General features: G+C 44.3%; 1 protein-coding gene across 2 annotated transcripts; it reads right to left on the bottom strand.

The window, feature by feature from the left end:
- Positions 1 to 3,303: 3,303 nt before the first annotated feature.
- MYCL (MYCL proto-oncogene, bHLH transcription factor) lies at positions 3,304 to 8,890 on the bottom strand. 2 transcript variants are annotated; one of them, XM_083173789.1, is made up of 3 exons: positions 8,764 to 8,890; positions 7,433 to 7,890; positions 3,304 to 5,019 (listed from the first exon to the last, which is right to left on the bottom strand). In XM_083173789.1, exons 1-3 carry the CDS (start codon positions 8,817 to 8,819, stop codon positions 4,460 to 4,462), a joined length of 1,074 nt encoding a protein of 357 aa, XP_083029915.1. In that variant the 5' UTR covers positions 8,820 to 8,890; the 3' UTR covers positions 3,304 to 4,459. The 2 variants fall into 2 exon arrangements, with proteins under 2 accessions (XP_083029915.1, XP_083029916.1); XM_083173790.1 differs by having other exon boundaries at positions 8,693 to 8,787.
- Between the last annotated feature and the right edge of the window lie 3,568 nt (positions 8,891 to 12,458).

Below are 12,458 nucleotides of genomic sequence, written 5' to 3'. Positions count from 1 at the left end.
TATCGCCGGCCACCGCATTTCTAATGACCGCATATTCTCTAAAATATGCGGTCATTAAAACAAGGGACAGCTCTTGCGGTAAGAGCTGTCCCTTGCGATGCGGCGCCGTTGCTGAACTTCCGGTTCTATGACCCGGGAGTCCGTCTGCGCATGCGCAGACCGACCCTCCGGCCGCAGGGCATGCTGGGAGGGATCCGTGACGGATCCCTCACACACCGCTGCAGTAAGAAGCCCATAGGCTTCTGCAGGGAACCGCCAGCTTTTGCTGGCAATTCCCTCCGCAGCGCTGACACTGCGGAGGGAGGTTAGAGAATACAGAAATGCGGTAAAAACCCCGATAACGGGGTTTTTACCGCATTTCTGTGATAGAGAATCTCGCCCAAAGTCTTGAGTGAAACCATTCGAAATTGTTCCAGTGCAAAGCCAGGATAGGTCGCTAGAAATTATTTAAGGGAAAAAAAAAAAGCTGGGACTTAGGGGCCCATTTATCAATTATCGCAATTACAATGTGATCTGGGCGGAATCATTGTAAAATGCGATCCTAGAGCTGGGATGTATAATCCCCGTGCTTGCAGGGACAGATCCCATCCCTGTGATGCACTCAGCCAGAAGCTGGGGGTGGGGGTGGGGGGGGGGGTCTGCACATGCACAGTTAGACTGCACTGCCCCAACAGCAGTGTAATCTCGTAGCCGTAGGCCACAATGGGCTATCACCATCTCAAAATGGTGATGGCTCAATGATGTAAAGCCAGGCTGCCCAATGTTGATCAGGCAGCTTTGCATCCCCCTTAGAAACCTGTGGCAGTGAAGGGGGTATCGCAGCAGGGATTGGAGATTCGTGCTGCGGTCCCCATTTGGTACATTTCAGTGATACTTAATATTTGCAGCTAACCCCCAAATATGGGTGGTTTCGGGGATTTAGCCACAAATCTGGTTTGATAAATGCGGCCCTAAATGTGCTTAACACAATGCTATCCATTTTTGTCATTGTATTTTTGCACAATGCAAGCCTATACAAGTTCCACACAAAAAATATGGTACTTGTGAGTTATCCGGGCGTCCGATTTTGTACTTACGATTTGCATGCGATATCGCATACGATATCGCATACGATATCGGATACGATTTGCGATTTACATACGATTTACATGCGATTTAGCATGCGATTTGCATAAGATTTGCTATTCATTTCATTACCCCACTATCCCCAAAGTGTGTCTATCAACGTGAACCCGAAGCGTGGCGAGCGCAGCGAGCCCGCGAGGGGCGGCGGTACGCGTCCTCCGACCTTTTCATGCCCTACTATCCACTAGGGCGTGGAGTGAGAATAGAATAGTGTGGCGAGCGCAGCGAGCCACCGAGCCCGAAGCGTGGCGAGCGCAGCGAGCCCCGCGAGGGGACGCGGACACCTGTGAAGCCCGCAAGGGCACGCGGATACCTGTGAAGGTGTCCGCGTCCCCTCGCGGGGCTCGCTGCGCTCGCCACGCTTCGGGCTCGGTGGCTCGCTGCGCTCGCCACACTATTCTATTCTCACTCCACGCCCTAGTGGATAGTAGGGCATGAAAAGGTCGGAGGACGCGTACCGCCGCCCCTCGCGGGCTCGCTGCGCTCGCCACGCTTCGGGTTCACGTTGATAGACACACTTTGGGGATAGTGGGGTAATGAAATGAATAGCAAATCTTATGGAAATCGCATGCTAAATCGCATGCAAATCGCAAATCGCATGCGATATCGCATGCGATATCGCATGCGATCTACTACCAAAATCGGACGCCCAGATAACTCACAAGTACCAAAAATATACTAAAGCACTACAGGCTATCATAGGTATGAGTATTTGCATACCACCCAACATTTTACATTTAAGAAATTAGGACGCCTGCAAACCTGGAAAAGGGGCATGGCCTTAAAAGGATGCCATGACAGGTGCCCCTACCTTTTTTCAGTACTACATGGGCATGGCCAGCACTGTAACTGCACCTCCCCCCCGAAAAAAAAGACAGGACAGTCCAGCAAAAAGAGACCACTATAGGTTAGGTAGCATTGTTCTAAAGATGGACTGTAACAATGTGGAAGTTTCGCAGTACTATGGTATAGTGTGTAAAAAAAATAATAAAGTTAGGTGGCAAAGTTTTCTGGAACATCTCCGTAAACCAACTTAGGTGGTATTCAATCCCTGGTCGCAACTTGGAACATCTAGACCAGTGGTAGCCAACCCTAGCCCTCGAGAGCTACCAACAGTTCACATTTTCCAGACAACCTAGCTGCTGCACAGCTGCACTCAATCACAGACACATTTTAAAAGATACAGATTGAGCTAATTAGCTCACCTGTGATTCTGTGAGGAGACCTGCAAAACATGCACTGTTGGTAGCTCTCGAGGACTAGGGTTGGCTTCCCCAGATCTAGACAGTTGGGACCCTGGCCCGTTTTCAGTCCACTCACCTGTTTAATCAGCAGGCGGGATTCAATGTCCTGCCTGCTGATCAGCTAAAAAGGCCATGGATTGTTGAGATCCGCCTGTGACCTCAACAATCCACAGCTGTTTTCGTCGGCTTTAAAAAAACGCATCCATTCTGCCTCTTCAGTGCTTTCCTGCAGCCACTATTTCCCCTGCCGGAAATAGCAGTGGAGATTAAATAACCCCCCCCCCCCTTTAAGATGGGTACACACATTATTAGGTCTTCAATCTGTCTGGTGGTAATAAAGATCTGGAAATATATATCAGAAAATATCAACCTTTCCTCCCAGACACTGGAAAACTGATTAAATCCATTGCTTGGATAAATTGGTTATATCAGATTTATTTAACTAGTTTGACTTGTGTGTTTTCCAGAGTTTGAGAGTAAATTTTTGATGGTCATTCACTCCCATACATTTCTTCATACCAGATATATTGGACAGATAAAGCAGTAGGTGTGTTCGCAGCTTTACAATTGAAACCTGTTCTTACAATCCTTTTGTAAGAGGAAAGGCAGGCACTGATCCATTCCCCCTAAACAAAAGCTCTTGAGCATTCAGCAGGCTCCAATGCACATACTAGACCCAGAGAATCAATCACATGCAAAGCTGGTTTATTTAGCAAATCAAAACAAGGATCACTCCTAAAGTGGAGATGGCTTCAGGAATGAATTCCAATCCCAATGCTCTCATTTACATTACAAAGAGTTTCTTAATTAAATGTAACTCCAGCAATTGGTTTGTATATAGTGTATACACACCAAATTTTCTCTGGACAGACTATATACACAACTGAAAAAGTACAATTATTCCCAGGTATGTTACACAAACTCAGACACGGCGTTGAAGGTTTGAAGTGTTTATTTTAGTGTTTGTATATTTTTCAAAAACAGCAGCATCGGTTAAAAAAAAAAACAAAAAAAAAACCTGTGCCTTACAACCGTTATTTAATTGCATGTTCTCCCATAGGGCATACTATGCATAAAAAAAAAAATTATATATCTCCAGACAGGCATGAGCCGTTTAACACAATGGCCATCTACATGACCGATATTTGGATTTGTATGATTAGCAAACTCATCCTTCTATTTAACCAAAAACATTGTCTTCCCGAGCTCAGATAAAAAGCTCTGGAGCCCAGAATAGACAGTACTAGAAATGGAATTTGTCAGGAGTGTAAAGCCATACATTACAAATTAACAGGGTTTTACAGTCTTCAGTTGCCAACACAAAATAATTGTTTTGATAAATCTCAAATTTACACAAAAGATGTACAAAAATACAGTAGAAATTTGTCATTCAATACAAAATCCAGCAGGCGGCAGCAGCAAATTCAAAGAAAAGTACCAAAAAAAAATAAAAAAAAGTATAAACAGACAAACAACTGTAAAGTGACAAGAGTGAGGTAAGAGTAGTTCAGACAAAACAGTTCCAGTGTTCCCTCCACAATGATACGGCCAGTCCTTCAAGTAAAGACTGCAAACTCCCCCACAGAAGGATACAAGTCGTAGTAACATTACTACCAGCAAAAATGCTATCTGCAAGAAACAAACACAAGACTGATATACAAATCAGGAAGTAGTCATATTTGCATGAGGGTAAGAAAGACCCAAACAAGATATGGCAATATAAACAGCATAAAGTGCATCCCAGAACTAATCAGGAAGAGATTTAGTCCAATAAAGATAAGAGTCCTGGTCGTCATCATCCCATCTACACTTAGGTGAATGATTAGTCTGTAAAATGTTGGATAAACTTGAGGTCTCACAAGACGGCAGGAAAAAATATATCAATGCAGAATTTTCAGATATTGCAAAGTGGGAACTTTTGTAGAACCTGAGGAACGTCAAAGATTCACCTGAAACATGACAAGCCCAATCCCTTTTGTACTCTGCAGTGTTCTGACCCAGAGTGGAAGTCTCACTATGTGCAATCCCAAGAAAAAAAACTCCTCGAATATGTGCAAATGTGCCAGACAGACTACTGCCTTTTGTCCTTCTTAACGTCCTTTTAACTTAGATATCCTCCTCAAAAGTTGCTGGTGATGAGAATGAAGCTTCAGTTTCTCTGCCTGAAGTCTCTTGTCATTAGTGATCAAGCCCTGAAGATACTCTGTAGCTTTGCTCAGAACTACCACTTTGGGTGTTTTAGAAGCACGGGCTAGACCGGGCACCTCCTCCCTTAGAGCCAGGAACCGTGATCGCAAGTCATTTCTCCTCTTGCGTTCCATGTAGTTATGATTTTTTCGTTTAACGAGGTCATCACTGTCCGAGCCACCAGATTGATGGGGCGAGCTAGACATAGAAGGACTGCAGGGTGGTAGAGAAGGGCAGCTCACTTCTCCAGGCTCTTCTTCAGTAGGAGACTGACAGCGCTGTGGAGAGACGGAGCTTGGATCAGGGGGAAGACGTGCAGCATAGTTATGTTGCTGTTGGTGGATAGAAATGTGGAAAAGCTTTGTTGTAGTATCCAGCGGATCTGCGCGGACAGTTATAGTCACCGGCTGACGACCACGATAAGATTTCCTCTTTTCCACAGTTACCACATCAATCTCATCCTCTGATAGAGGGGGAAGAAAAGAAATACATGATTATTACACTAAGGCTATATACCCTCAAATGCAAAAAGTTTCTACTTTGATTTCTGTGCCTCTGACATAACACCGTATCTATAAAGGAGTAATATAAACATAAAAAAAAACACTGCTCATTTTTATGCCAGACTCATGAAATTTAATTGAGGGCTATTGGGGTAAAAACAGCTGCTGTATACAAGTGCATACATTAAGATATTTGAATTGCGCTGCTATAAGCAAGTACACAAATCCCTATGTGTAAGCAACCAGCTACAGATCCTCATTGTTCTATAACAAAGGTCATGAGAACCCTCATAATGGTTCAGCGTATAGGGAGACAATTCTGTAAGCCAATAGTGTTCAAGACTTTAGCTTTGATTTTTCAAGAACCTATTCCCATTGTCTCAATTGTTGTGCTCAGATTAATGTTATGTTCTGTACATTTTAGACTAACTATTAGAGCAATTCAACAAACATTTACAGGGAATTCCCTATTCAGACTCACTAACCATAGTTTTAAAATATAAGATTTACAAAATGAATATTAACAATTCTATATTGTGAAATGCCTTTGCAGCATGCAGTACAACTGATTGTTTAAGTCCCAACCAAACAAAGGGTTGGACAGCAAAGCAATGAAATGAAGAGGAGTGTTAGATCTAGCAGCATGTGCAGGAGGCTGTACAAATGGGTGAGGCATAGGGGGAAGGGTGTCTGCAGCTCAATACAAAAGACACCACAAAGGATGTAATTGTGAATAGGCTCATTTCCCCCATTAATAAATCCTAGTCACATGCCCAAGGAATTCAATTGGTCTAATGCTCTCAATTCAAATGCTGTGTCTCTCTATTGGCTGAAGATAGTGTCTGACCCCTGCCGGCTGCAAGCTGTTGCTTTTTGTCTGGCCATGTGGCTGCCCTGTTCATCTGGAAGCACTCCTACATTGTGTAACTTTTATAGTGCTAGGTCCTGCACAATGCCCATGTACTGAACATTGCCCTGCTTCCAAATATCTTATGCACATTGCCCAACCTTTATTAGCTAAACAGGGGAGACCACCACCACACACACACACATAATAGAACTCGATACAACATTAACAAGCTGCATAATGAAATGCACTGATATGCATAGGGAATATATACAATAAAAATGCAGTGCTATATGTGGATGCACAGCAAGATGTTACAGAAACCAATGATTTAGCACTGGAGTATGTTATTTACCCTCATTTATTTATGTGATTATGGAAATGCTGGCTCAATCATTTGGGAAATTTGTGTATTATTTGCCAAGTAATTGTGTTTTACAACTCATGATGTCTGCTGATTTTGCCTGACAGATTTAAAAGTGCAATAGTAAATACAGAACCAGGCTTATTTTTGCATTACCAGTCAATATGCCAGTGTCAGACAAATGACCATCAGAATCGCAACTGTCGGAGCATCAGTCAGCCGCAACATTCATGGAAATTCAAAATCAGCTGCTTTATATACCTCTAACGGTAGGTGTGTGGGGAAGGGGGTATTTATCAAAGCTTGGGAACAACATTGGGGCAGATGTATTAAGCTTTAAGAGTTAAAGGTCCAGCCAATCACCTGCACTCATGTTACAGCCTGTGTTTGAAAAAAGTCAGTAAGGAGCTGATTGGCTGGATGTTTATCTCTTTACCACCCTTGCATTTATCTCTTGTTAAGGCTTAATACATCTGCCCCATTGTGAGAGAAAAGTACCAATCAACTCATTTACACGTTACAGGCAGTTTAAAATAGGAGCCGATTGGGATGGTATTTTATTTCTTGCCAAACTTTGATAACTACCCCTAAATAGTTAAAAGCTTTCCTGTGATTTATTGAAGAATTCATATACAGAAGTCAAGCCATCTGTAGCTTCGGTTCATTAAATGAACAATGTTGCAAGTTATTATAAGTGTACCTAAAGTTTATTAAGTCAGTGTAAGCCTACATTCCACTGATGTTCAGAGTAACCACAGTTCTAAAGCCTAATGAGCAAGACAAAGCAGTTCTGTACACAAATGCAGTGACAGCCGCTAATAAAGGTAGCCATTTGCCTTGCTGTACACCTGCTGCGGGCACTAGGTGTGTACAGAGTGCAGGTACCAACTTGTCATCAATAAGGAAGTAGCATTTGTATAACAAGAGATCCACCTCAGACATGCTGCACTGCAGTTGTATATACTACCCAAAGGCTGGCATATATAGAGGAGCAGCTGTGTATACTAACCAAAGACTGGCATATACAGATGCCATGTGGTTTTAAATAAAGTATTCAAAAGCGTTGAACCAATCTTTCAACAAGTTAGTGTCACTACTCAGCAAATGCATACCCATTCTCCCATCACCAAGACTTCTTTCAGTGTCTGCTCTATGCTCTTACCCGAGTCACTGGTACTTTCAGAGCCAGACGAATAAGGAATCTTTTCCGGAACGATTGCTGGCAATGCAACTGCTGATGTAGTCTGTTCTACAGGGGTGACTGTAGGTTCCAGGAGTTCACTATCCGGAACACACTTTGCAGTAGCATTGGAAAAACGTTCATTGATGACCTTTTCCAAATGTTCTCGGGTGGAGAAACCACTCCACATACAATCTTTCAAGAGAACAACTGAACTAAGGCCAGAGAGTTTGACAGGGGACTCCCATCCCAAATCCATAATCTCTGACCCCCAGTTAGAATCACTTCCCCCAAGACATCCTGCATTAGATTGGGAGCAGAGAGGTACAAGCTCAAATTTCTTCCAGATATCCTCACTAGGAGCAATGCAGCGATAAAAGTCCTCCTTCAAATCCACATCATAGAAATAGTGTGTATTGTAACAGCCAAGATCCATTGTCCTGCAAAAGATTAAAAGGAATTATGTACCAGTAGAGCAGGGTGGGAATAGTCACAGTAGCAGTTCAGTTGTAGAAAGAACAGGTGTTCCTATTTGGTTATTAAAGAATCAGGGGAGCAACTCAGATGACAGGTGAGTGCTAAAGGGACATCATTGAGGTTAATGTTCTGGTGTGTGTCATTTACATTACAGATAATGAAGTTTGGGGAGAGGGTCAGCAGCACTGAACAAAAAAAAATGTATGCTTAGAGCAAAGCAGTTCTTTCCATTATTGTTTTAAGTGATGAAGGGGTCAGCTGGCATTTTGGGAACATAATTAAGTGAAAGGGAAGCAGCTGAGCAGGTGCTCATTATGGGAGGGGGTTCAAAAGGTGTGTGGGGTGGAGGCACAAGGTAAGACACTGGGAAATTATGATGGTGATTGACTGTTGTACAAGTCAACTTGAACAAACTGATATTTTGCAGACATAAGGGTAATAAACTGAAGGTTGGGATAGATATAGATAAATAAACTGGACAGTCACACTAGGAAGAGGGTATTGGGGCATTACACATAGATGAGAATTGGAACTAGGAATAGCAAAAGGGAAGAAAAAAATTAATAAAATGACACCAATAAATTGAGGCTTAAAACAGTCAGTGAAAGTATAGTTTGGAAAGCAAGAGGTTCATGGAGACCGCTGACTAATCAGAAGTTAAAAACCATTAATATAGGCGTCCAAAACAAAAACGCACTAGTATCTAGAATATCCGTGCGCTCAGTTCCTCCACCTGACAGCTTAGGAGCAGGACTGGGCACCTACCCGCACAACGAAGCACCCAGGATTTCCCCCAGCACACCTCTGACTGCGCTCTAGCACATGCTTTGCCTTACCCCCAGAGATCCCTGCACGCTTCCTTGGACACGGCGCTGAATCTGCCCGAGCTCATTGTTCCCACACAGCGTTATATCAGCTCTGATGACTCCTCCCCTGTAGGCGAGTCTGGGAAACAGGCTCCTGAGACACCTCCATAACAGGGAGGAGGGGGCTGCTTTGCATAAGCGACTTGTGGGCAGCATGTGTGTGCATTGTATAACCACGCAGCACAGTTATTGTTATGTGCTCGGCGTGCTAGCATCAGGAAGACTACCCAGTAGTTCACACAAAGCTCTCATTGGTGTCATAAGAAGACATGAGCAGCTTCTTCCTAACTTCCAGCCTTTGTCATGAGAATCAGAATGTTCTCCAGAAGGAAAGTCACTTATTATTCTCTGTTACATATTTGTTGTCAGATATTTTTTTTTTTTCAGTTTGGATTTAGATTATTATTTGTACAATTCTGCCCATATAATCTGTATGGATTGTTAGATTACTGGGAGTACAGTATCCCCTGTACTGTGTCATTTTTAGACATTTTACAGATATGTGATATGGGGTGTAATGAGCTTTTGATACTCTATAATTGTATAGAAATGAATTATAATGTTTGATGTGTGGATTATTAGGTCAACAGAAAAAAGGTTGACATGGACAAAAGGTTGACAGGGAAATGGTCAGCATGAGTTTTTCACATTATTTTGATGTTTATGTCGACATCTGTCAACGCGTACCCTCGCTTTGGGCATAGGCCATTATTCAGATCTGATCGCAGTACAAATTTGTTCCCAAAATGGGCAAAACCATGTGCACTGCAGGTGGGGCAGATGTAACATGTGCAGAGAGAGTTAAATTTAGGTGGGGTGTGTTGAAACTGAAATCTAAATTTTAGTGTAAAAATATTGCAGCCAGTATTTACCCTGCACAGAAACAAAATAACTCACACACATCTAACTCTCTCTATACATGTTACATCTGCCCCACCTGCAGTGAACATGGTTTTTCCCATTTTGAGAACAAATTTGTACTGCGATCAGATCTGAATAAGGGCCATGGTGCCTCACTCGACAGACGTTACCATTCCCAATTGTATTCCGCAGGGATCATAAGTATGAATAAGTTATCTGAGTGAAAAAAATTGTGAAAATCCTATGTCGACCCATTTCTTGGGTTGACCTAGTGCATGTCAACCTTTTTCCAGTTGACTATTGGTTTAACTATTGACTGTCTAATTCCTTTCAACTTATCAACCAGAACCAAGTGTTACAGCATGCATTTACTTTTTCAATTTATATTTTCAGGAACTATGTAAGCAATTATTATGTATACACTTCTTCATTTAATAAATGTACCTTTTGTTAATATGTTATATTCAGTAATGTGCACACTGCATTATTATGAATCATTTGGTTCCTATCTTTAATGAAGAATTAGTGCTGAGACAGACAGCTTTTATATAGGAATCAACTTTTCTGGGAATGTCCAAAGTTATGGCCGTGCTTGGTAACCAAGAAGCAGTCCCTGGTTGGATGAGAGATTCCTGCAGTAGATCAGGACAGATGGTAATCCCTGCCCCCAACACACCCAGATGATCCTCTTTACATTCATCCCACTGCACAACAAAAAGTTGATGTCAATTTGCAGAAAGACTTTGAGCTCGTTAACATGAACACTTGAGGTGGGATGTACGAACCTCTTATGGTAAATCACATCACCCTGATACTAATCACATATGTGATTGGTATGGAAAAGGACAGCTCTCACTATAAAAGCTGTCCTTTGTGATCAGCACCGGTCACTGGACGTCCAGGTTTATAACCTGGTATTCTGTCTGCACATGTGCCTCACTTGTTGGGCAGAGTGTACACACTAGGGGTTATTCTGGTTGATTCGCAAGGCTGCAAATTGGCGGCCTTGCGAGTCCACCAAACCTTGATGGGTTGCCCGCACCACCTCGCAGCCTGTGTTCGCACACAGGGCCTGCGAATAGATGTTTAACATAAACATCCATTCGCAGCCTGAGTGAACACCCACATCATTCGATGGTCGCCAACCATCGAATGATGTGGAACGTGCATGCATATCTCTCAGGTCAGTTAGATTTGTGTGCACCCTCGGGAGGAAGTGGGCGGGCAGCTGACATCCGGTGATATCAGCTGCCCGCCCCCGGCACAGACGTCCCATCCCAATTACCATGGGAACACCCAGCATTTACATGGGAACGCCCATGGCCCTTGGGTGCGAGCACCCGGCAAACAGTCTGTTCGCCGTGGACGCACACACCCGTTTGTACGGTCCCCTTCGTTTGCAAGGGGTTCCGATGTTTTGCGTCTGCACATGCGCAGGGTCTTTTCTGTGCATGTGCAGATGCAGGGTGCGTGCGGGGGAGGTGTTGGGCAGTGCGACGAACCATTAGCATATGGGAATGCCCAGCGTTTCATGGGCGTTCAGCAGTGCTTCTGGCTTCAATTCTCCTTCATACATTTGTCCGACTTGTCATAAGGACAAGTCAGACCCGATCCAGGAGGGATCACATGCGATGGCACATCATTTGCCAAGTTTTGCATGAGATAAATCGCATGCGATTTATCACATGCAACTCCTGGGGAGCTGCAGGGACAATGGGAGCGGGGGACAGCAGTGGGGATATGCCCGCGACCAGAGAACGGGTGGGGGGGGGGGGGGTGCAGGGAGCTGGGCAAGAAGCCGCTGGGCAGAGAGCAGGGGGGGCGGCGCAGAGTACTAGGGAGCCAGCAGAGCACTTCCAAAAAAAAGCCCATACAAACGCATAGGAAGCCATTGATTGTCTGAGACCTCTCTCAGCCAATGAGCGATTGGCTGAGAGAGGTCTCAGCCAATCGCTCATTGGCTGAGAGAGGTCTCAGCCAATCAATGGCTTCCTATGCATTTGTATGGGCTTTTTTTTTTGGGAAATGCTCTGCTGCTGCTCTAGCCACTCGCGCTGCCGCTGCAGCGTCTTCTCCTGTCCGGCTCCCTGGTACTCTGCGCCGCCCCCCCCCTGCTCCCGCTGATGGCAGAAGCTTCCTCCTCTGCCCAGCTCCCTGCGCCTGATCCCTCCGCCCGGCTTTGGTAGGTCAGCCCGTCCGACCTCCCGACTCCGATCCAATGCGCACGGGGCCGTGCATGGGGTCGGAGAGGATGTCTCCATATGCGATTTTGGACAATTTCACGGCCCGATTCATCCGAATCGGGCAAAATCATGCCCAAATCGCATAATGTATGAGCCCCATTGGCTAGTTTCTATGGGCTTGGAAGGAGGAGTGAACCCAAATCATGCATCCTGGGTGCAGCTGTAATATCTGGGCACAGGCAGCCGGAACATATATTACATACAACATTACATGCTAAACCCCCTCCATTCAGTGTATAGTGTTTGCTGCAGCCTATGGGATATCATGGTCACTTTGTAGGAGATCCTGTATAAACAGCCATCTGGGGGATATCTAGTAAAATATGATAAATATGTCCTCCAGAGTCTGTCAGTGATCTGGCTAGAGAGGGTTCCGGTGCCTGCATATCTGCGCTGTTCATATGGGGAACACCACAAATGCCCATCCAGCACCACACTACTTGGTAACAAAAACAAACATACAAGTTTGCCAGGGCCTCTGGTTACCCATGTCCCCTGGTCTGTGCTTCAAATAGTAATTACTTGCATTGCAATGTCATTACATGTGATGATGTGCCTACG

Source organism: Crinia signifera, chromosome 2, assembly GCF_055691185.1.
Source record: "Crinia signifera chromosome 2, ASM5569118v1, whole genome shotgun sequence".
NCBI classification, from domain to species: Eukaryota; Metazoa; Chordata; class Amphibia; order Anura; family Myobatrachidae; genus Crinia; species Crinia signifera.
Note: the sequence above shows the minus strand (reverse complement) of the source record. Positions and strands in the feature narration are given on the sequence as shown.